Genomic DNA, 22,853 nt, shown 5'->3' with positions numbered 1-22,853 from the left:
GGTGGTTGGCCCTTCATTCTCTCATGTGTGGCCACCCAGGTGCACACCTTAGAGGGAACTATCTGCAGACCACTTGAAAGGAGCTCGCGGACCACTGGTGGTCCATAGACCACAGTTTGAGAACCTCAAATTAGGTGCCTGGACCCTGGAGAAGGTTTTTTTTATATATAGCGCTTTTATCCAAAGTGCTTTACAATAGTTAGCTAATGGTACAAACAACATTTGGAAAGATCATTAAGTGGTCTGCCGAGACCCTCAGCAATTTTAAAGTGATCCGTGAAAAATAAAGTTTGAGAACCCACAACTCTGGTGCGTCTATGGTTTGAAGCTGGGACTTGAAATTTGGCATGGGGGAATCACCCTAGTGTCAGGGATAGGCTTTTTGTCATCTACGTAAAAGAGTGTCTCAATTTGGCCAAGTTACAAGCCTTTAAAAATCTCATTCACACATGCTCAGTAGAGATTTTTTAGAATTTGGCAGTTAAATTCTCTGAAGATTCCATCTGCTACTCCTGGGAGAATTCTGCATCAAAAAATAAAATATTCTGCACACAATATTTGAAAATTCTGCATATTTTATTTGTCAAAATAACACAATATAATCATGCCAGTTTCATTATTTTGGTATTTTATTTCAAAATATCTGTCAGTGAGTATGTCTGTAACAATATGACCAAAAAAAAAAAGATTCTGGTAATTTTTTTTTGCATAGATTCCTTACTAGGCGTATTAATGCAGAACTTTGAGTAATTCATTTAAAATACAATACAGAACTGTATTTCCTGCACCTGTCAGAAATAGTGCAAAGGCTTGGGGGAGTCAGGGGTAACCGAGCTGCTGACGGAAGGGGAAGGAGCCTAGGAGTGAATCTGGAGGATGTTGGGTGTGGGTGTGAGAAGCTTTTTTGGGGGAGGGGTGATTGTAGGGAGTAGGGAAGCCTCCCTGATGCAGACCCTGGCTGACCCCAAGCCTCTCCCATTCAGTCAGTCACATCTGCCCCTGTCCCTCACTCCCCATCCCCATGGGTTTCTGCAGCCTCTCTCCTCCATCCCCAGGCTCAACGTTGTCACCCCACTAGCTCCTGAGCCCATGCCCCAGTCTGTCCCCCTACTAGGCATTCTGAACCCCAGTCTAACCCCCCAGCATCCCTGGGTGCCCTACTCTGTGCGAACCTGGCTTTGCGGCAGGGTGCTGTGATGAACTTCTACTTCTGGGGGAGTTCTGCACCACTGGGCATCGAATTTTTTTCCCCCACAGAAAATACATTCTACCCCAGAAGTGCTGCAGTTCCACCTTTTGCCTACCAGAGGCTGCTGAGGTGCCAGAACAGCTGGCTGCATTCATGTGTTCACACTCTTTTCCAATGGGTTTCCCGGACGGGGATAGGGGATTGAGATCAGACAAAGAGCCAGTGGTGGTGGGAACTGGAATAGCTGGGCAAGGATAGTGGGACAAGAAGACCAGGAAGATTGGGACTGGCTGGGCAAGGTGACTGGAACTGGGATGAGGACCCTGGAGGGGTGGAGATTGGAACTGGATAGACAAGGAGAATGGGACTGGGGTGAAGAGCTGGGTGGGGTATGGAGGAAACTGGGATGGGGAGCTGAGGGGAGAGGCAGAACTGGCACAGGGACAGGCTGGAGGGGACATGGGCAGAAGGTTTGCGGGGAACAGGAGCAAAAGGGTCTATGACTTCTATGACTCCCCTCAGCATTTCTCTGCTGTCAGCAAATACCTGGGAAACCCATTGGTAAAGTGTGTGTCTGATCCCCATCTGCTGCTGATCCACCTAGAAGATGACAACCTACTACAGCTATCTGTTATTCTGTTAACTCAATGGCAAGGGTCTGTGCTGTAGATCTAAATGTTCCTATCCTACTGACAAACACATAGGGGTCAGTATGATTCCACATGTTGGTTCTAATTTCTGTTTTTAAAAACTTAAACTATTACACACAAAAAAAACTATGTGAAAAGGATATTAAGGTTGTAAAGGCAAACACTGAAAAGTTAGGAGATGCTAGAATTAAGGTGGCCCAAGCCCTCTTGTGCATACGCATTATGGTAGAGTCTTTGTGCTTACTTTCATAGGACTCTGAAATTTGTCCATTATTTCATACATTCTTAGATATGAAGGCCATAAGGGACCATTGTGATCATCTAATCTCTCTTCTTGCATGACACAGGCCATATATTTAACCCAGTGATTTCTGCATCTATGCCAATAACTTGTGGTTGAACCACAAGGTTCAACAGAAAGACAACACTTAAACACAGGTGACCATATGCCTTGGTCAGTTGAGACAGAAATACAGTATTGATGAAAGAGTTTTTATTATTATTTACATTTAAATCAGACTTTATGAATCTCATGGGTCTGTTTCTATGATCTGAATTGAAATAAAGGAGATGAGGTTGCTGCTGAGGGAAGGGAATAGTAGCTTAATTTCTTTTGTGTAGGCAGTTGAAGTCAGTGGAGTTGTGCCAGTGCACCTGGGAGCAGAAATTTGCCTAGAAGGCAGATGGACTTGATATATAGTGTTTTTCTGCAAAATATCACTGGATTAAGCAGTGGAAAAAACTAGAATCAAAGGGAGGTTAGAATGTTTAGCGCTGATAGAAGGGTATTAAAAAAGATCATCCTCAGCTTTATTTTATGCAAAAGCTTTGAATAGGGCTCGTTTCAGCTTGCGTATAGTTCACTATACATATTTGTGTATGAAATGTGTATTTTATAAAAGTAATATTTTTTATAGATGAAGCATTGGAAAAGAATGAATTGCTGCCACCTGTTGAATCAGGTATGAATGGATCTTGTTGAAATTGTTCATCTGACAATTTTTAATAATTTTTCATTTTCAAGAGTTGATTTTTTCCCCCTCTGTTTTTTCATTTAGAGGCTCATAGCCAGTTTCGTTGTGAACATGTCAAGACTGAACATGTACGTTTTTAAAATCCACATTAGAATTTGTGTTAGTATTTTGCAAATTGTAATACTGCAAAATTGGTGCTTCACCAAATTTATTCATTTATACTTACAGAACCAGAAAGAGCAAGTGACCCCCAGAAAACTTTCCAGAGGACAATTTTGGTAGGTATTGTTTAATGTAATTGGTGGATGTTTACATTGTCCAGCTCAAAATGCTTCTCTCTTCAGCTGAATTACGTAAGAGATTAATTTATTTTATGTGTCCTGCTCAGTAACATGTTCATAATTGTAAGTGAAGATGCCTCAAAATCCATTAAAAATAAACAGTTCATTACTCTCATCAGCACTAGCTTCTTGGCCAAATCCAGCAAAGCTTAACTTGAAGTATGTGAGTAGTCCCATTGAAATAATTAAAGTTAAGCATGTGCTTAAGGCCTTTGCTATACTGAGGCTTCTGTAAGGTGCCTTGTTCTGTAATTCCCTTTTATTCACCTGAACTTGGCTAAACGGTTGTGTACTTTCCATTTGAATGTTTGCCTTGCCACAGTTACTCATGCATTTCTCACCTCTGGATTGGATTACTGTAATGTGCTTTACTTGGGATTAGTTCTGAATATCACTCAGGGTATATCTATATAGCAGCTGGGAGGGTGATTCCCAGCCTGGGCAGACAGATGTGCTAGGTCTGCTTGAGCTAGCATGCTAAAAATAGCGTGGCTGCGGTGGCAAGAGTGGCAGCTCGAGCTAGCTGTCTGTGCCACCCTATCCACACTTTTGTTTTAGCATACCAGCTCAAGCAGAGCTAGAATGTGTCTGTCTGCCTGCATGGGGAATCACACTCCGAGCGGCTGTGAAGACATACCCTCAGAAACTTCAGCTAAGGTCTGGTCTAACATCCATTGAAGTCAATAGGAGTTGGTTTGAGCCGCTAGTGCAGGTAGCAGCTCTCCACTTTACCTGTGTATCAATCTCTGCACTGGTTTGGACTTCCTCCATTCCTACTACTCATTTAGCTGACATGCTAAAAAAACAAACAAATAAACCTAGGTTTAATCTTTAAAAAAAAAAATTAAATTAAAAGATTTTATGTGCTATTTTCCACGCTTTTTTGTTTGTTAATAGGGTTCTGTTCTTGGTGGGGAGAAAACCTCCAAAGGAAAGAGTCATTTTTAAAAAATAAATTGTCTCATATGAACCACTGATATTTAATATGTAATAAAAGTTAAACTGGATTTGTCACATTTGTCTAATACAGGTTGAAGCTGGAGGCAGAGGGAACTTACCAATGTACTGTTACAGGCTTGATTTTCGATGTAACCAAGGCTGCTGTAATAAAATATTCTGTGTTGTCTTGGAGCAAATATGCTGATTATGTTAAAAAACCATGGATAGTTGGTGGCCCTATATTTGATGTCAGTTGTGACACAGCCTCTGTTCTTACTTCCATTCAATTCCCACATTCCCTCAGCTTAAATGGTAAGTACTGTACATTGAGTTTAACAAATGTAGCTATCTATTGCTATTCATTATAAGAAATGTTAATGTTTTGGTATCTCTTTGCAGATCATGAATCTGACATGACATTCAAAGTTTTACATATTAAAAGTACTGGTCCAGCAATTGAACCTTCTGTTGATCATTCAATGACACATGTCAAATGGCATGTGAGTTCTCTCTCTCCAGTAGGACCGGTTATTCAAACACAAGAGCCAGTACATTACAATGGGGCTGTAATTTTATACAAAGTTGTCAATAATCACCCTTCCTTATCATTTCGTGTGTATGTAGCAACAAACAATGATTCATTTATAAAGGTAAGGTCTGTTTTTTTAATTTACCAGTGGAAAGTGCTCAGATTCAATATAAATATGCCCAAATGTTGATCATTAAAATGTTGACATTGTCATGTAGTTTAGGCCTCAGATCTGACATACATCAAATTTATAATATGCCCATGGAGTTGTAGACATACAGGGTCTGATCTTCCAATAGTGTGTCTCGCATGCAGAGGTCTAAGAGTCATTGGGAATTCCATGCATGGAGGGCTTGCGGGATCAGGATGAGGACTAGAATGGTTCAACTCCCAGACTTGCTCATACTCTGTCATTCATACTCATTGTTCGTGACAGAATTGACCTTTGAACTGCCCCATGTAACATAATAGTGAGAGAATGATATTTGAAAGTTACTGAAGAATGGACACTTGGCAGGACTCACTCTGATCAACAGTCAGCATTATGATGCTGTTTGCAAGGGGCTGACAATAGGTCCGCTCTTTGCTTTTATTCAGTATTTTACCATACAATCCCAGAGGAGGTTAAATATGAAGTCAACATGTCAGCAGTTAGAACCCAGTCCTGCAAAGAATTGGGCACCCTCATTTCCCCTGGGAAGTTTTCTCAATGGCAGTGGAAAGTGCTCAGCACCTCAGAGGATAGGGTTCAATGAAACTAGAGAAAGTAGAAGAATGTTTCTCTGGTGGTTCCTTGCTAATGAATGTTTTTGTAAATTTGTATATTGCTTTTTATAAGGCTTGATGTGTGGAAAGGCTCGTATGTGGTAAAAAGGGATATTAGTAATGAGCAGAAATGAAAGTTGTGAGTAGCACTTTAAAAAAAGCCCTATAGACAATCACATTTGTTATTTGCATAATGTAATATCATCCGAATACAGTGGCTTACTGATCTGCTCAGGGTGAAGGCTCCATCAATATCTGATTGGGGAGAGATCTGGGTGCCTTGGGCACATAAACCTGTCCAGCTGTAAGTGAGAATATATCCCATGATCTGTAAATGTTTGATTTGATCATTTACTTTCCAAGGAAAAGCATCGCCATCCATTAATAAAACTGGGAATAGAGAAAACCACAAGGAAGTTTAGAAGCACATCATTGTTTATGAAATTCTTTAATTTGTAGACCAGGATGAGTATCAAGTAAAATGTATTTTAAAATTTTAGGATATCTCTTATGCAGTAAAACATTCTGATAAGAAATTCATCAAAATTGACAAGCCCCCAGTTTGTAAAAAACAACTACAAGATGGAAAGAGATACAGATTAATTAGTGAATCAGAAGCTGAAATAACTCCTGAGGTATGTTCTATATGAATACATAATTGTGCTGTCAATGTGCATATCACAGCTCGGCTGCAAACATTTTGTGAAAAATACAGATTTTGTCATTTATACTCCTCATAAATTCAGGGCATGCATCAGTGTAAATGAATTCCAGCACATTTGTTTGTTATCATTACAGGAAAGCTATACCCTTAGAAACTCTAAAACTATAGGGGTTAATCCGGGCCGCCCATGAAATCACTGACAAACTTCCTGTTGGCTTCATTGGGGCCAGGGTTACACTCCAGATCTATGCCACAGCTTTTCTAAAAGCTGCCTTTTTATGTTTAAGCTATTTTAATGCTTATAGTAAATGTTTCAGCTTTTTTAAAAAACTGATTTACATTTTTTAGGAAATTGAATTTGTTGATGGCTCCCTCTTAAAATTAAAAAGTTATTTTGAAGTCTACTTGGAGCAACCTATGGAGTTTACATTATCTTTGATTGAACTCGAGTCTGAAGAAATTGTCTGGAAAGCAAAACTAAGAGAATGTGAGTATTTTTTGTGTTTGACAGCTATAGTTTGTTTCTGCTGAAAACTTGTGGTTTGGGTCAAATTCTGCTTCCATTGAGATCACCAGATCTGAAGCTGAAAGTGCCAAAACACCAGGAAAAGACAGCTGTGATCCTTGTGGCTAGGACAGAGGCAGGGAATATTGGAAAATGTAATGTAATTTATATTAATTTAAATATTATATATAATATAAAATATCCCAACATTTTATAACTTTTATTTTGTGGGTTTTCACATGTGCCGCAGCAGAAGTGCAGTTATGAGAGCATAACATCATTACAATCTCAGAAATGAGAATGGCAAAATATATTTTCAATTTGGTTAATAATATATGTATAATATACATTTGAAAAAGAGCAAAGGCCTGAATATATATTTACATGAGCATAGTATAAATATGAATTTACCTAAAACACTAGACGTAGAGCATTGATTACTCTGATTTAGTTTATGGTACATGGTGGAACTTTACCCTGTGAAATATTTATTTATTTATTTGTTTATTTGTATAGCTAATATTACCCAAATTTTTAGATAACCAAGACTGAAAGATGCCCAACAATCAATGTAAAATAAATATTTATACAATACAGAGTTTTATAACTTTAGATCTAGTGATATAATGATAATAATATTGTACTTTGTCATTTTCCAAAATGTTTCTTCCCTGTTTTACCCAAGTAGATTGATTTTCTAACAAGTTGCTATTCATTATGAAAGTCTGTAGGGATGTGAATGAATCTCGGTAATGAAATAAATACAGAAAGGAATAGATATTAGGATATTTGGGAACTGTGTTTCAAAAAAGATTTAGTTCATGAATGTTATGTAAATATCATGTTATGCTGATTTAGAATAACAGGACACTATAGTAGAACCTTGCTTATTTACACTAATGATTGAGAACCCGTTAGAAGATGGTCAGAATTAGCCAAGGGTTAAATCTTAACTTCCATGGGTTTGGATCAGGCTGTTTATCAATTGACCAAACAATACAAATTTAAAGAATTTCACATTGCAGAGTAGACTGTTTTAATTTATTTTGGTAAAGGTGGTTGAGTTCTAATTATTACAGACAATACATCATATTATACATGCTGTCAAATAAAAGTAACAAAATCATAGCAAAATGATATCTCATTACAGTACCCTACTGCTAAATCTTTGCTGAGCAGTGGAAGAGACTAATAATTTTTCTGTGTGAGAATTACTGGATTTGTGGATTAGCAGTGAGAATTATTGTAGTGCCTTTCATTTACCCCAGAAAACATTTATATTTTAACAGGTGACTGGATACTACATGACCAGAACAAGAATGAGCGGAAAAGAAATGCAATCAGTAAGTTATATAAAAGAAAAGTGGGTACTACATGATTTATATTTTTTACACCTCGGTTGTGCTGTGTAAAGTTTCTCCCTCTCAGGGTTAGGGCACCCCCTTCTGGCAGCGTTGGGGAGTCAGTAGGTTGGCCGGATGTTTGTCACGGTGGCCTGACTTGCAGCCATGTAACTGCCCATTTAGCACTTCCTATCTGTACCGGGGGGCCCAGCACACTGCCCATCAGCGGGGGTCCCTGGTCCCTGGTTGAGGTGTCACCAACAGTCTGTGACTCCGGACCTCGGCTCCCAAGTGTGGGGTGGGGAAAGGGGACCCATCCCCACACTGATCTACCAGGTCCCAGCCTAGGAGCCTAGCAGTGGAAGGCAATCCCACAGGGGGTTAGCAAGGAAGCGGGTCCAACTGGACCAATGTCTGGTTTCGCTGGGCAACTTCCTACCAGTTCCTGTGGGTGTCACAGTCTTGCAGTAGGGCGGCCCTTGCTCCAGTCTCTCCCCAGTGTCTTTCATCTTCTGGGGCAGTAGGTTGCTGGTCTTCGCCATGACTGGTCCTGGACCTCACTGAGAGAGCTGTCTGCCTCTTTCTCTGGTCCAGCTGAACTGAGCTGCAGGGCCCTACTCTTATACTTCCTGCCCTGCCCCTGCACTTCCTGGGGAGGGTGGGATAGGTTAACGGCACCTAGTGAATTAAAGATTATGTCATGTGATGAAACCTCCAGGAATATGTCCAACCAAAATTGGCAACCTTAGCTGCGCCTCCTAAGGGAAGTTAATCCCCGCTGCACTGGAGAGAGATCACTCTGCTTTACTACATGCTGATTAAGCACAAGAGAAGAATATATGATACAAAAAAGTAAAATCAGTTGTCATCTACTCCTTAGGTAACAGAAGACGGAAATCAAGCAACAGCCTTTCAGACGAAGAATTTTATAATAAAAGGCTAAAGGGTAGAGATATTTCAGGTAGAGAATTTTTGTGTGATTCAAAAATATTTGTTTAAGATTCATTTAATCCTATTTATTTCTTTATTTATTTCTTAGGGTTAAATGTTAAATTGGCCTCCACAAATCTGACCACAGAATTTATGAGGACAGAAACCTTCATTTGTGGGTGCAGAAGGCATCAATATACCTCATTTTTAGGAACAAATGTTTGCTTGTATGACCATAGATTGATGCTATAAATTAGGCGAGAGTGTACATCAAGACAAAAGAGCTGCTTTTGAAGAATTTTTGCTATTGTGCTGGATTTATTTTTCCTGAAGAACTCTCCACCCATGACTGGGACCAGATCTTCCAAAAGTTCAGCTCCTATTCTGACATCTGAAAGTAGTAGCCTGATTTTTCAGAAGTGTTCAGCACCCAGTAGCTCTCATTGAGAAGTCAATGGGACTCAAGCACACACTTATGTATTTTGCTGAATCAGGGCCTTAATTCAATAGGTTCCAATGTCAGATGCACCTGCTGCTACTGGATATGCTAACAGATAAGAGGTTGCACGGATAATTCTAGATGCCTCTAAGAATCTTAGCTTTATTTTTCTTCCAAACATGTTGCTAAAATTTCAGCCTTGCTGGCTTTCCTAATGGTTACTCTGAGAAATTATAGACATGATGGGGTTAATTATCAAAATGTCATACAGAGGAATATCATATTACAGTAGATACTATTCAAAATTGTACATTTGGATCCAGTTTCTGTTTTCAATTTCATATATATCAAGTTTTAGCTCAGAACTTTACATTACATTTTTAACCCCTGCTTTACAGTGTTTGAATTCTGTCCAGGAAAGGGATACATCTTTTGCTTCCAGTACCTATTTCTGTATGGTCAGCTCATCCAAAGAAAATGATGATGTTTGAATAAGGTGATATTCAAGAAATGCAGAAAGAATCAGGTTTCATTTGCATGTCAATGGTAGGCTCTCTCTATAGTTCTGTGTGATGGCTTTTAGCCACTAGAGGGAGCTATTTAATCATGTAAAAACTTCATTTACAGTATTTTATAAAATGATCCATTGAAATAGAAATTTGATTAGACCATTGAGGTTCTGACTAGATAGATATAACCATGCCGGTTGTGACTTCTTACTGAAGTAATTCTTACAAAGGTATACTAATCATCGTTCTCTGTAAGAAGTAGCACACTTTAAGATAGACTATTATGCTAGATACCTGCGTTTTTCAGGTGATTGAAGGAACTTGGCTTGCACTTTAATGCTGCATATGCATCTGAAGTATCTGGGTATTCTGTATAACAGCATATCTCGATGTTTCAGACTTGTGCATTTTTTCCACTAGACAAGTAGCTGTTTATGATCAGAAAAACTTTTCAAGTCCTGGGCATGAAAACTAAATTTAAGATATTTTTGCAACCTCGGACGTTTTGCACTTCTTCTTCAGATGACTTTTCATCACTCCTGACACTTACTTTGCTTGTCTTGTCAGTTCCTATACTGCATGGTAAGCTAGCAAGTCAGTACAGTTTTCATTAGTCAGCATTATAGCAGCATCAATAAAAGAAGTGAAAATGCAGCTTCACTCACTAACTAATATGATCACCTTTGTCGTATGTCTTCTTGTTGCAGCTGATTTGTATCCTGTGTGTTTTTTAGATGGAACTAAAGCTAAAACTACGTTAACTGATCAGCAACTGATGTCTCTTGCAAAGAAGATGGGTAAAGATTGGAAAGAAATTGGCATTGAATGTCTTAAGTTAGAAATGAAAGATATTCAGCAGATTCAGGCAAAAGAAGAAGAGGTTAATGTTCATAAATTCCTGATGTTGGAGAAGTGGAGGAAAGGTGAAAAGAGTAATGGAACTGCGCAAAATTTGTATGACAGTCTCAAGGATCATGTGTCATATGAAATAATACAAATACTGGAAGGTACACATCAACTTTTCTTTATACTTCATTATGTGATTGTGTTTCAGACATGCTTTTGGTTTCAGTATCAGAGAATTCACTAGGCACCCTAATATATATTTGTATTGTGTAAATAAAACATGAAGTTTTCCCCCTTAATGTTGATTCAACTGTTTTTCATTCTACTTTATAATTATAGTATTTTATACTTGCTTTTTGAAAAAATATTTTGGAGTGATTAATACTTAGAACAGTTGGTATAGCTCCATATCAGTTAAAATCAACCACCCTTATAAACCCAAGCAAAATCTTATTTTTATTACAGAGCTCATTGCAGAAATGTCTGTACCTTTGTTCCTAGATATTTTAGTAACATTGAAGGTGCACCTTTACCCAAGCTTATTGCGGCCTTGATCGTGCAAACACTGTTGTATGTACTTTATGCACATTGATTTCAATGGGACTACTCATATTTGTAAAGTCAAGCATGTGCAGGGCTGTTTGGAGAATTGGGGCCTAAACTGATCCAGGGAAAGTCTTTCTGAAGGGGAAAATTAGCTTAAAATTATATCTGTATAGTATCATAAGATTTTTATGTACATTTGTTATTATTATTACGATTTAACAATTCTATTGCAGTAGTACCTAGAGGCCAGCTAATATATACATTTGTGTGTTCATTTCCTCAGGTTTTTTGTAGCAGACATGAGTTCATGGAGAAACAGCTAAAAGGAGAACTCTCAGGGGCATTCAGCTGCATAATGGTTTAAACTTTTCATACTGTTAAATATGATTTAATTGTGGACTCTCTCTACAGTTTGGAACTCAGGAGACCAGTTATGAAGATACAAGCCATAAACAATCTTTGGAAAAGTTTAGACAAAACATTCTTTTGGGAAAGAGTGTGAATTGAATTTTGCACCAATGTAAATGAATTTAACATTTTCAGGAGTAATTATTCAAATGTTTGGATACCAGTCATATTAACAATATAGTTGACACTGAAGCAGCAATCCTAATGCAATTTGAATCTCCCACTGACTTCATGTCTCCTTTGAAACATTCCTGCTAGGTGCTGAACAACTCATGTGAGCTATCTTAACCCACCCTTGAAAACAGCTCACCCTTTCCAACTATTTGACAATATTAAGCATTTTTATCCAGTTCCATGGGTGATTTCCACAGAGATTAGAAATGGCTTGAGGGGCTCATTAATGTACCTCTCATGATCACCTATAAAACAATACTGCCAATTTCACTGTGTACAAAACATTTCTCTGTACATACATTCAGAGGCTCAGGATGGGTTGCCATGTACATGGTGCATAAACCCTTCATGGTAATGCAATTACATGATCATTGTGTGTGTTTGTGTATACCGCCTCTTTGCTAGGCTGGTTTTATGTTTATTCAAAGGTGAAACATTAGTTTCAATGTAGCACCAATACGTACTAAAGGCAGCTTTAACTTTTCTCAGGCAGGGCCATGTTGACTCTACCGTGTCTTGTTGTTCACACATTTCTTATAAGATGAGTTTGTATGTTGTATAGCTTTTTGTTGTATTATAATCAGTGTAAAATTAAATGCATTTTTAGTATTGGACTTTTTTACTGTTTTTAACTTAAATTGAACATTAAAATAACAGGTGTGTGGGCTAGAAATAGAAAAATTACTAAAGGTTGTAGAAAAGCAAAAGGTCAATAGATAAATCAGCAAACAGAAAACACATTTATAGGTTTTTAAGCTTTTAAAATACTGTTATCTATAATACAGAACTGCTTCCTTGCAGGCAAGATTGTGGTCTAGTTTTAAGGGCTCCTGTGGATGTCTCTGTATTGTCTCCCTTTGAATGTGTACTGGTTTTGTGTACTTTTTAAAATATGAATAAAAACTGAGAAATACCTATCTGCATTGGAATTTTGAATTTTTAACATTTTATTCTGCAAATAATATATAATTTAAATTATATCACATGCTGATCTTATATCAGTGTTCATCTTTGCAGCCCTCTATCAGTTCGCTGTTAGATGAAATCCTACTTACTCTTATATACATTCTTCTGTTAGGGGTCTTTGTATTCATGCTGATCTTATAAATTCTGTTCTCATCCTTCTGAAAATGTATATCTCTATAGCGCTATGTCCACTAACTATAAGTTCTTTTGGATCTTGCCCATAGCCTTTTTTTGTGTTAGGTGTGTTAGTTTACTCTATGCCTTGGTCCAGTTTCTGCAGAACTTTCTGTAAAGTCCTGGAATATCCCCTTCACATTCTAGACCAGGGCTTTGAAACCACCAATAGTGTAGAACCAGCCCAGGTTTTATACCTAACCCAATGAATACTAGGACACAACAGTGAAAGTCTAGTCAGGATGGCACTGAATATTCGTATAGAATAGACATGATCAATAGAGGTTATGCCTCCAATATCCATGCACAGACAGGAACCACAGAGTTAACCATGCCATGCATGAATGACGTTCAGCAACTCCGTGGCAGTGGTCACCCTCCCTGGACCTCTGAGGGCTCTCCACTAGCCCGAGAATTCCTTTGGATAGAGGAGGTAGAGAGTGAGTGAGCCAGGGGAGCTGTGGGCTGGTTGGAGCAGGAAGGGTATTTATTATCTCTTTCCCTAACCCATGCCAAGTGGAACTTGGGGCAGGAATGTCATAACACCAGAGTATTATGTTTCTGCTGCTCCCATTCCATAATGTGGATTCCCTTCTAAGGGGAGTTCCAGGAGTTTCTACTAACTGCAGAATCCCTGGCTGTGTAGCTCTATTGACTCTTTGCTGTCAGAGAGTGGGACTCGAGGCAGTGCTGGGAGCCCAGAATGCCATGCTTTGGTCTCCTGCTGATCTCTCAGGATCTGTTTGGAGCCACAGAAATACATGGGGCTCAAAGGCTAGTTCTGTAGCCTCTTCTGTGTTTGTGGGGAAACCCTATTCCCTCCAGTGGAATGAGTTAGGAGAGATATACATGAGGGGAACTTCAAGCCCTCCCACCGTTAGACCTTGCTGTCTCTCTGGTCAATGGGAGTTCCTTAAATCATGTACATTACTTTTGGTTCTCTTTGAGCTTTCTCTGTTTTCTTAGTTACAGCAAAGATTAATGGCTGAGCACTGATGAGCCCACATGAAGGAGAGTCATTATGATCTGATTTTTCACCTGACAATGCATGCCCTTATTGTTGGTTAAGCTGCCGTTTATATGTTCCAAAGTTGCTTTTTAAGGGCTGACTCTATGCCGCCACATATATGAGAAAACACACTTCAGGAAATTCTGCAGCCACTGATACCACAGCCAATATACTTAATTTTTGCAGTATGTTAAATTACCGCTCATTGTTTGTTTTTCTGTGACTGCATAAACCCATTACATTTTGGGAAGGCACTTCAGAAAATTGTTTTATTTGGAGAATATTATACGTTACTTTCTTGGGTCATTGTGTGCTTCCTACCTTATTGATGAATGTAACAAACCCTCAAAAATATGGACCTACTCCATCTAATTGCAAAGATGGTTCAGGAGCACCTGATCCTACAATGGAGCACAGCGTGTGTACAGGGGGTATGCCTGGGTGCATCTCATTGCAGGATCAGAACGTAAACTATAAGAAGAAAAAAAGAATCAAACACGAAAGAGTCCTTATTCTTCTGAGGCAAATTAGGACTGAGACAATTTAAGTCCCCCTAGAAAGTGGTGGAAAAAAAAATTTCAAAGTTGCTCTAAGATATATTCATACTTTTTAATGTTTTTTATTAATTCAGTTTTTTTAAACCAGCTGTTAACTGAAATTATTTAGAAAAGCCTAATCCGTGTATGTTTAACCTTCAACTGTTCCCACACTGGATCATTTAAGATGGCTCCAGTTGGGCTACCTGTTTGGCCAAGTGCTACCTAATTAGAATCAGCGAGGAAATTCCTTCATTTATATGAGAGAGAGATTGTGACAGTAACAGACATTTGTTGTGAATTTTTTAATAAAAATATTTTATAAATGTTTATTGAGCATTCAAAGATTTTTATAAAAATCAGTTAATTTCCTTCATGAAATGACATTAAAATGTTGATATAAAAATGTATTGTATCTGGTTATAAATAAATCAGATCTGCATTTCAATTATTATGTTAAATATCAAATTCTCAGGGAGACTGTGAAGGTACAAAACTCTGACTTCCTCCCATCTTTATACCATATCAGGCCATAGCATGATCACGTCATCGGGAGCTTTATGCACCAAAATTATGCAGTAGCACCGGCAGCAAGTATTGTAGACACTGCAACTTTGGGGACTATAATAGTGGGGGCACTGGGGCACTGGTATTAATGTATCAAGAAATTTCCTTCACACTGTGTCATGAAGCCAACTGTTCCTGACTGATGAATGTCAGAGGAAGCTTTTTGTAGGTGGGTGTAAAGAATAATCTGTCCATCTCTGCTATTAGGGGATCTCTTTAGTTGTTAAAAGAAGGGTATTGTCTTTCTCCATATTTAAAATCAATAACACAGCATGCTGCCTCCCACTCAGAGGGGATTACCAGCTTTTAGTTAGATTTGTAGTTAAATCTGCCTAATTAACAATTACTTTTAATAACATGCCTTTCAGACTTTGTTGTAGTATTAAATATGTATTTAAATATTAAATACACAGGGTGAAATCCTGGCCCCATTGAAGACAATTTTCAAAGTAGACAATGGGTCCCCCCGCCCCCATAGTATGTGTAATCATATTTTAAGTAGGGATGACATACTTGTGAGTGTCATATGAAGAAAAACACGGGAAATACAATACAACATATGTTATCTATTTAATATTCACGTGATACTAAAAGGAATATATAAAACCATTAGTAAATAAACACTATGTACTAGTGAATCAGTCATAGCAGCATGACAAAAAATCAAATTTGGAACCCCTGTTGAACTAATGCTGAACAATTGGGCTAGTCTAAACAAATACATTTTTATTTTAAATTTAGATGAAAGACTATTTTACCCATCATTTGGGTGTTTAAGCAAGGAGAGTTCCTCTAGGATTGACACACATAACAAATATTGGGGCAGATTCTATGCCATGTCCATTTTCTGCTGGATGCCACAAAGTGTGAGGACTGCCAGGGAACTGGGTGCACATCCTTGATTCTCTGCTTTTGCTCTGGCACAAGTTAGAGCATAATGGGGGCTCAGGACTGCCAAGGTTGTACTTGCTATTATGAGACTGTTTTCAGATGTTCATAATCTTGCCAAATTGTAACTGTTTCAGCTGAAACATGTCATGCCAGGTGTCTGTCAGAATAATTTTTTGTTGTTTTTTGGAAGGTTCCAGCAAAAACGGCTCATCCTTTTCCAAGGATGACAGTAGGGGAAAATACGTTGTTTTGCCTCCATTAGAAAAATTCTTATAACCATTTCATTTACAAGCTCTAGCATCACCATGCTGTGGAGCGGGGACTTGAAATTTGGCAAGTGGTGACACCATGGTGTCAGGGATGGGCCCGTTGCAGTTCTGTGAGAAAAAAAACACCTCAAATTTGGCCTACTTATAAGCATTTGAAATATCACATTTCACACATGCTCATTACAGATTTAGAGTTTGGCTGCTAAATTCTTGGAAGAGTACCCCTGCATTGAACATGCTCCACCCTGGAGCCAAGCAGGAGTTTCCCTGCAACTTCAATTCCCTGAAACTGAGATCAGTAAGAATGTCTTTTCTGTGGCATCAATGCGTTTCCCCTTCTACCTTCCCCCCCGCCCCCGAGCAGGGAAGAGTAGTAAATGGCCAGACTCAGATGCAGAGGGAACAAGAATTAGACCTTTTCAGAGAGAGGTAAATCCTTGGTTGCACTTCTGTAATGAAACATTGTCAACTGAAATTTGACTCAAGCTTTAGGTTTGGTTAAAATCAAAATCAAAAACAAGTTGATACCATAACTAAGTTCAACAGAAATGCTTCTATTATTAGTAGTATTTATTTCCTTCCCCTCCCCCCAAAAATGAATTAAAATTCCCCAGTGGCCTTTGCAGCCCAAACACTGGGGCATTGTATTAGGGCCTGAGAACTTGACAATATCTGAAGTTCAAACAGGAAATCAAATGTGTATTTTAAACAGTGAATATAAAGAACCATTGGAACAGATTACCCAGAGATGTGGTCAATTCTCCATCACTTGGAGTCTTTAAATCAAAACCAATGCCTTTAAAAAAAATGCTTTAGTTCCATTGGCAAATTACATGGATTACTAGGTTAAGTTCTATGACCTCTTGTATTACGTAGGAGGGTAAACTAGATCACAAGAGTCCCCTTCTGGCCTTAAATATTTATTATATAATATAAATTATATAGACTATTTTTGCCATTGACTTCAGTGAGACCAGGATTTCACCCTATGAATCTAGTATAGTGACTGGAAATTAACTATAAGGTAGACAGAGTAATCTACTTTCATTGTCTTGTCTGAGAGTATATATCCAACACAAATAAAGAAAATAAAATTAGATTTATTTTCCAGTACTTGGGTGTTAACAGTGATGTACTGTTTACAAGCAAATATTTAAATATATTTTAAAAAACAATTGCTGATGTGACAGTATCCCTTTTAGATTGATTTTAATTCACAAATAAGAAAAAGACCAAAGTTAATTATACAGATTATACATTTATTATTTATTGTTTAATAAATAAGTCAGGAATGTTATAAATAGGTTTCAATTTATATAATAATTTTATAAAAACGTACAAATGTATAAATAAATAATTTAAGATAAATAAATTATACCTGGGTGTTTGTTATGTTGAGAACATGTTGATATAATATAGCTTATTTTTTCTAGAAATGTAGAAATTTAACATCTTAGCTTAAAAGACACTGATAGTATTTTGCTCAAGACAACTTAGGTCATGAAAAATATTGTAGAATATTATTGTGCTAAATCCTTGAAAAAGTTTTTGTAGAAATATTACTGTATTCTTAAATTCAGGTCCATATCCTGGAAGCCCTCTGTGTGTACAAGTTTCAATGACTTCAGTGAGAGTTCTGCACACAGAGCTCTTGCAGTAAGTAGAACCTAATATATATTTTCTTCAGATACTTAAAATAGCTTTGATTCAATGTTTTATAGAAAGTGCTTCCAGGTTTCAGTGATTAGGATGAGCTTCCAGGAGAATTCAGGTAGTTCAGCATCTTGGTTATGGTCACAGTGCGAATTGTAAAAGCATGGAGAACACTACATAACCTCATTCTCTCTTTGAAAGAGGCTGATCCTCTGTTTGTAGATGGTTGCTCCACACTCACACTGCTAATTTTCACAGCCTTTAAAAAAAAAAAAAAAAAAAAGTGGGTTGGTCAGACAATTTAACCATGTTTAGAGTAGCAATATTCATCAGTCTTTGAATATGCAAAAAAATTAGTTTAAATTTAAAAAATTAAGCTATTAAAAATAAAATGTTTTATGAAAAGGTAAACTATGATAGTAATAATACCATTCATATAGTTAGGGCCCAAACCTGTATTTCTTATGCAGACAAACATTCCTAATGATGTAAATAGTTTTTCCCTGCCAAGGAATACAGGTTTGGGCCTTTAAAGGATAATCAGGGGGAGCTGTGGGTTACAAATAATTAAATCCAGTGCATTTGACAACTATTAGAATCTCCAGTGTATCTAGATATGCTATGTTAATAAAAAGGCAATTATTTTAAAGTAGGGACATGATTGCTACCAGTTATTACATCTGTTAGTCTTTAAGGTGCCACCGGACTCCTTATTGTTTTTGTTAATAACCATGTTACATATGTTCCCTATTTCCTATCAATACATATTAATTATTTACCAAAATATAGTCTTATCTCTCACTCTCACCCCATTTCATGGTAGAGATGGGAGACAAAGTAAGATACCATTAAAAAGACAGAAAATTCGCTACTAGTATGTTTACCAAATCACTGATAGGGAATCACTTTTTTAATACAGGAATATACACTATCAAAGTAAGTCCTCATTTGTACAGAGATGAGAAACTTTCTTCAATTTTAAGAAAAAATCATAATCAAGATTTTAAATGACTAGATTCCAGAGTAACTTATTATTTGGGTAACTACAGAAAGGAACACATAGAACAGGACTTCATTTATGGTAGAAATAATACAAAGTACTCTTTTAGGCAATTGAAAGGAAAACAGACCTGTATCAGTTTGTCAATAGCAGCCAGTATCTTCTGGTTATTGAAATTCTTGAACTCTGCCTTGTAAGCCTTCAGGTCTTCATTGATACCTCGCAGGCACTCAATCTGTAGAAGATACAAGGATTAAGAAATATTGAAGAGTGCTGTTAGATGCTTACAGACAAACAAAAAGCAAATGATTTGTTCTTTTGGGAGACTGGCAATTTACCTTATCAAAATCAGCTCTTTTCAGTGTAGGACAATTTTCAGTCTGAAAATCAAAGACACCAGACATGAATGTGACATAATGTATCACTATGATGAATTACATGATGGTTCCATATAAAGGTGATGAAACTTGATTTCTATTTATTGCAATACCTTTGACTCTTCTGCCATACAAGCCTTAATTGTGTTGATTTTATTCTTAGTGATATCTTCAAGATCAACCTCTTCAAGAGTACATTCAAATCCCAGCGTGCCAAGCTCCTATGTAAACAAAGGGGACATTGATTGAATCATTGCACATAATGCTGCAGGGCATGTTTATAAGCAGAAATATACTGGATAGTAGGTGACTTATGGCAACTGAAGGTGCTTCAACGTCCTCTTTATATATCTTTGCGCCTTTAACCAACAAACAAATATCCAAGCTATGAAGCTCAAATCAAAGGAAATTTTGCCATCATTTTCATTAGGAGCAAGGGTTGTAAATAGATTTATATTTTGTATGCATTGCACTGGATTACATTGTCTCCATTATGTTAACATTCTAAATAATTCTAAGAGGATGAATCTGCACTCAGAACATTATATACCACAAACTTACAATTTAAAAAATGATTACTTTTTAAAAAAGAGAAAGACAAATAACATTCAAATGGACAAGTGGCATTGTCTTGTGGCCAACCATCAGTGGCACTTTGTCTCATTGAGGTGATGGAAACAGATTCCCCTTTGTGTTACCACCAGTTCAACTGTACCAGTGAGAGATGCTAAAAAGAAAAGGAGACATATATAACTAAAAAATATGGCAGAGAAAAGGATGCCTCCTGAACCAACCCATAAAACTCTTAGAAAGAGATAATGCGAGAGCATACTTTCATGCTGGGCTGTTTGAATTCTGCCAAACACACTACCTAATTGCCTAGTTGATGGCATGTTTGTGGCATGTTTTACAGGAGTTAGTGACTATATATGAATTAACCAAACTGAACAGAGGTTGGAAAAAGTAAAAGCAAACACTAGCAGGACACAGATCAGAGGGAGATGCTGTGACAGAGGGCCACTCAGGCTGGAAGACAAAAAGTTTAAGGGAAGAAAGTTCTCATGAGAAAATGAAAAGGTATTTTCTTTATTAATTGTAACTAAGCATAAAGTACCTATTTAGTTTAACTTTTACTGAGCATAATACTGGATATGTGATGCAGACCATCTCTTTGCCTTAACCTGATTCTATCTGTTCTTTAAAAAACACAATAACCCCAGAATCTTAGGCTGTTGTGTGACATCCCCAAATAAACTGTCACAGAAAAGAAAAAATAATGAAACCACCAAGAAGTATTGAAGGGAGGATGGCTGGAGTCAATCCCCGTATTGTGTTCTGCTTACCAACAATAATTTATACTACCATATCTATCATCCCCAAATTTGTCCCAATTGATTTAAGTCCTGCACAAGTGGAAGATGACAGGTCAAGCATCATTTCAGGCAATAATTAGAACAATAATAATAATAAAAAGGATTGGACGCACAAATGAAAGTTAAGTATGAAACAAGCAAGAAAAAAAATGGTAAGGAAATTAAGGACAAATTATTACAGTTCTCTGGAAATACCAAATGATGAATATGGTTAAAAACAGGGACACAGAAATTTGATTAGCTGAAGCAAACAGAAGAGCCAGAGATGTAAGGCTACACACAGTTTGGGAATGTGCACCATCTGGCTGCTTTAGAAAGAGGATGCCTCCTATCATAGAAATAAAACCTTCTACAGCTCCTTCCATCTGAATATCTCAAACACGTTTTTACACACATCGATAAACACAACGCCCCTAAGAGGTAGGTATGTATTATTTTCCCTATTTTAAAAACGAGACAACATGAAGATGAATCCTTGATCTTTCTGTGTACTACATATCAAAAACTCCCAGCTCAGGGTCAGGGACATAATCCATGTTCTAGCATACTTTTTTATTTGTTGTGTAGTAGATGGGACTCCTTAACCTAGCCACATCAGACAAATGTGCAATGGCAGAGTTAGATTTGTAGTATAAATGGTGCCCAAGCAATTTGCCCAAGTCATAGAGTGCATTTAGCCACCAACAGAACTTACGTTTCCTGAACTGCACCTCCTCCTATCCCTTCTACCTAGGTGTTGATTGTGCACCCATCACTGGGATATCTGAATCTTTAACCACAAGTCCATTCTTCCTCCTCTGCACAAAAGTGTGACTCTGGCAAAACAAATCTGGATACAGAGGCAAAGCTACACTTGTCTCCCTTCTGGAAAAACCATTTCATACCAACTCCTGGTGCCATTAGTTTGTATATTTAACACCTCTCCCACGTCTTCCTCTGGAGTTAGTCCCAGTAAGTCTGATTTAACCCTTGCAGGTATTGTTTTACTGGGGTTTATTTAGCTGTAAATATATATTGAAGACAAACAGCTTTGCTTAAAGAGTGACACATTCTTTAACAGGTCACCAGAACGGATGGGAGGCGCGGAACACGAGGCAAGGAAAGACAAACCTTCAGCTGGTGCAGCGCGTCCCTCGCAGCGGTTACCAGGGATTTGGAAACATTTAGGCAGTCATTCAGATTGGGCCAGGAGGAAGGCAGCGGCGAGGTCGCTGCCAAGTCGGGCAGGCTGAGGCAGAGGAGAGTCACCAGGAGCCAGCCACCTGAAACAAACCAGGGCCGCGCGTGAGCACGGGAGCCAGCGACCCCTGGGCAAGGAACAACGGAACGCGGCTGCACGTGCAGTCTCCGCTCCTCGTTCCCCACGCGCTGCCCGCCCCCCGGCCGCGACCCTTCCCAGACCCCGGCCCGGAGCCCGTCGCAGCGCACAGCGCACGAGCCCTCGGCTGGCGGGGTCCTTGCGCTCCCAGGCCAGGCCGCTGCGGGGCGCTGGTCACTCACGGGGGCAGTCGGGGCCGGTGCGCTTCGCCATGTGGAGTCGCTGAGGTAGTGCTGGAGCGCTGCTGGGTCCGGCTGGCGGCAGCCGCTTTTATAGCCGGAGGCGCACCATAGCCAGGACTTTCCCTCCTCTCTCTTTCTCTACATCAGCTGCTTGGTCAGAGCTGAAACCCTGCGACGCGGCCGGCCGGCTCTCGGGTTCCCTCCGGGAGGCAGCGGCCCCCGGCTAGTCATCCCGAGAGAGCGCACGGGCCAGGCCCCGCGCCCTCGCGGGCGGGCAGGGAATCCCGAGAGGCGCGCGGGACTCCAGCGCCGCGCCGGGGGCGAGCTGGGGCCCGGGCACCAGGAGGGGGGCCGAGGGGGACTTTGCCATGGCCCCCCCGCCCGGCCTCCTTTGCTTGGCTAAGCTTGGGCTCTAGGGAGCAACTCCAAGGCCTGGGAGACAGCAGGTCAATGCCCAGCTCTGGGTCACCGTGGATGAATCACGTCACTGCTCCCTGCCTCAGTTTCCCTATCTGAAAAAGTGGGGATGATAATAGTTCCCCCTCCTCACACTGGTGCTAGGGGACTCGGTGCATCTACCTTTATGAAGTGCTTTGAGATCCTTGCGGTAAAGGTTGTGATGTGACATGCAGACACAGCCTCATGCACAAGGAGTTTATCCTGCCAGCCTTGCAAGAGAATTAGTGTGACAGTGTTGCAACACATCAGTGAATAAAGTGTTGGTCCAGCACAGACAGGTTAGTATGGTTTTCAGAAATATGTCTTGAAGTTAAATCAGGATTTTAAT

At 38.9% G+C, this 22,853-nt stretch overlaps 2 protein-coding genes across 3 annotated transcripts in view; one reads left to right on the top strand and one right to left on the bottom strand.

The window, feature by feature from the left end:
• Positions 1 to 12,666, top strand: part of LOC128843522 (caspase recruitment domain-containing protein 8-like) — a 40,621-nt gene extending 27,955 nt beyond the window's left edge. For both annotated transcript variants that reach the window (XM_054040406.1, XM_054040407.1), the window contains exons 6-16: positions 2,757 to 2,801; positions 2,898 to 2,941; positions 3,042 to 3,091; positions 4,185 to 4,405; positions 4,493 to 4,743; positions 5,888 to 6,022; positions 6,400 to 6,538; positions 7,846 to 7,899; positions 8,780 to 8,860; positions 10,512 to 10,784; positions 11,453 to 12,666. In XM_054040406.1, the coding sequence (XP_053896381.1) occupies positions 2,757 to 2,801; positions 2,898 to 2,941; positions 3,042 to 3,091; positions 4,185 to 4,405; positions 4,493 to 4,743; positions 5,888 to 6,022; positions 6,400 to 6,538; positions 7,846 to 7,899; positions 8,780 to 8,860; positions 10,512 to 10,784; positions 11,453 to 11,463 (1,304 nt within the window). In that variant the 3' untranslated portion in view covers positions 11,464 to 12,666. The remainder of the gene's footprint in view (positions 1 to 2,756; positions 2,802 to 2,897; positions 2,942 to 3,041; positions 3,092 to 4,184; positions 4,406 to 4,492; positions 4,744 to 5,887; positions 6,023 to 6,399; positions 6,539 to 7,845; positions 7,900 to 8,779; positions 8,861 to 10,511; positions 10,785 to 11,452) is intronic.
• A 5,043-nt stretch (positions 12,667 to 17,709) lies between these two features.
• Positions 17,710 to 22,853, bottom strand: part of IL12A (interleukin 12A) — a 30,585-nt gene continuing 25,441 nt past the window's right edge. The window contains exons 3-7 of the mRNA XM_054040875.1: positions 21,677 to 21,794; positions 19,307 to 19,414; positions 19,155 to 19,196; positions 18,947 to 19,051; positions 17,710 to 18,075 (exon numbers count right to left, since the gene is read on the bottom strand). Coding sequence (XP_053896850.1) covers positions 17,908 to 18,075; positions 18,947 to 19,051; positions 19,155 to 19,196; positions 19,307 to 19,414; positions 21,677 to 21,794 — 541 coding nt within the window. The 3' untranslated portion in view covers positions 17,710 to 17,907. The remainder of the gene's footprint in view (positions 18,076 to 18,946; positions 19,052 to 19,154; positions 19,197 to 19,306; positions 19,415 to 21,676; positions 21,795 to 22,853) is intronic.

The sequence above is a fragment of the Malaclemys terrapin genome, chromosome 9 (genome assembly GCF_027887155.1).
Source record: "Malaclemys terrapin pileata isolate rMalTer1 chromosome 9, rMalTer1.hap1, whole genome shotgun sequence".
Classification (NCBI taxonomy): domain Eukaryota; kingdom Metazoa; phylum Chordata; order Testudines; family Emydidae; genus Malaclemys; species Malaclemys terrapin.
Note: the sequence above shows the minus strand (reverse complement) of the source record. Positions and strands in the feature narration are given on the sequence as shown.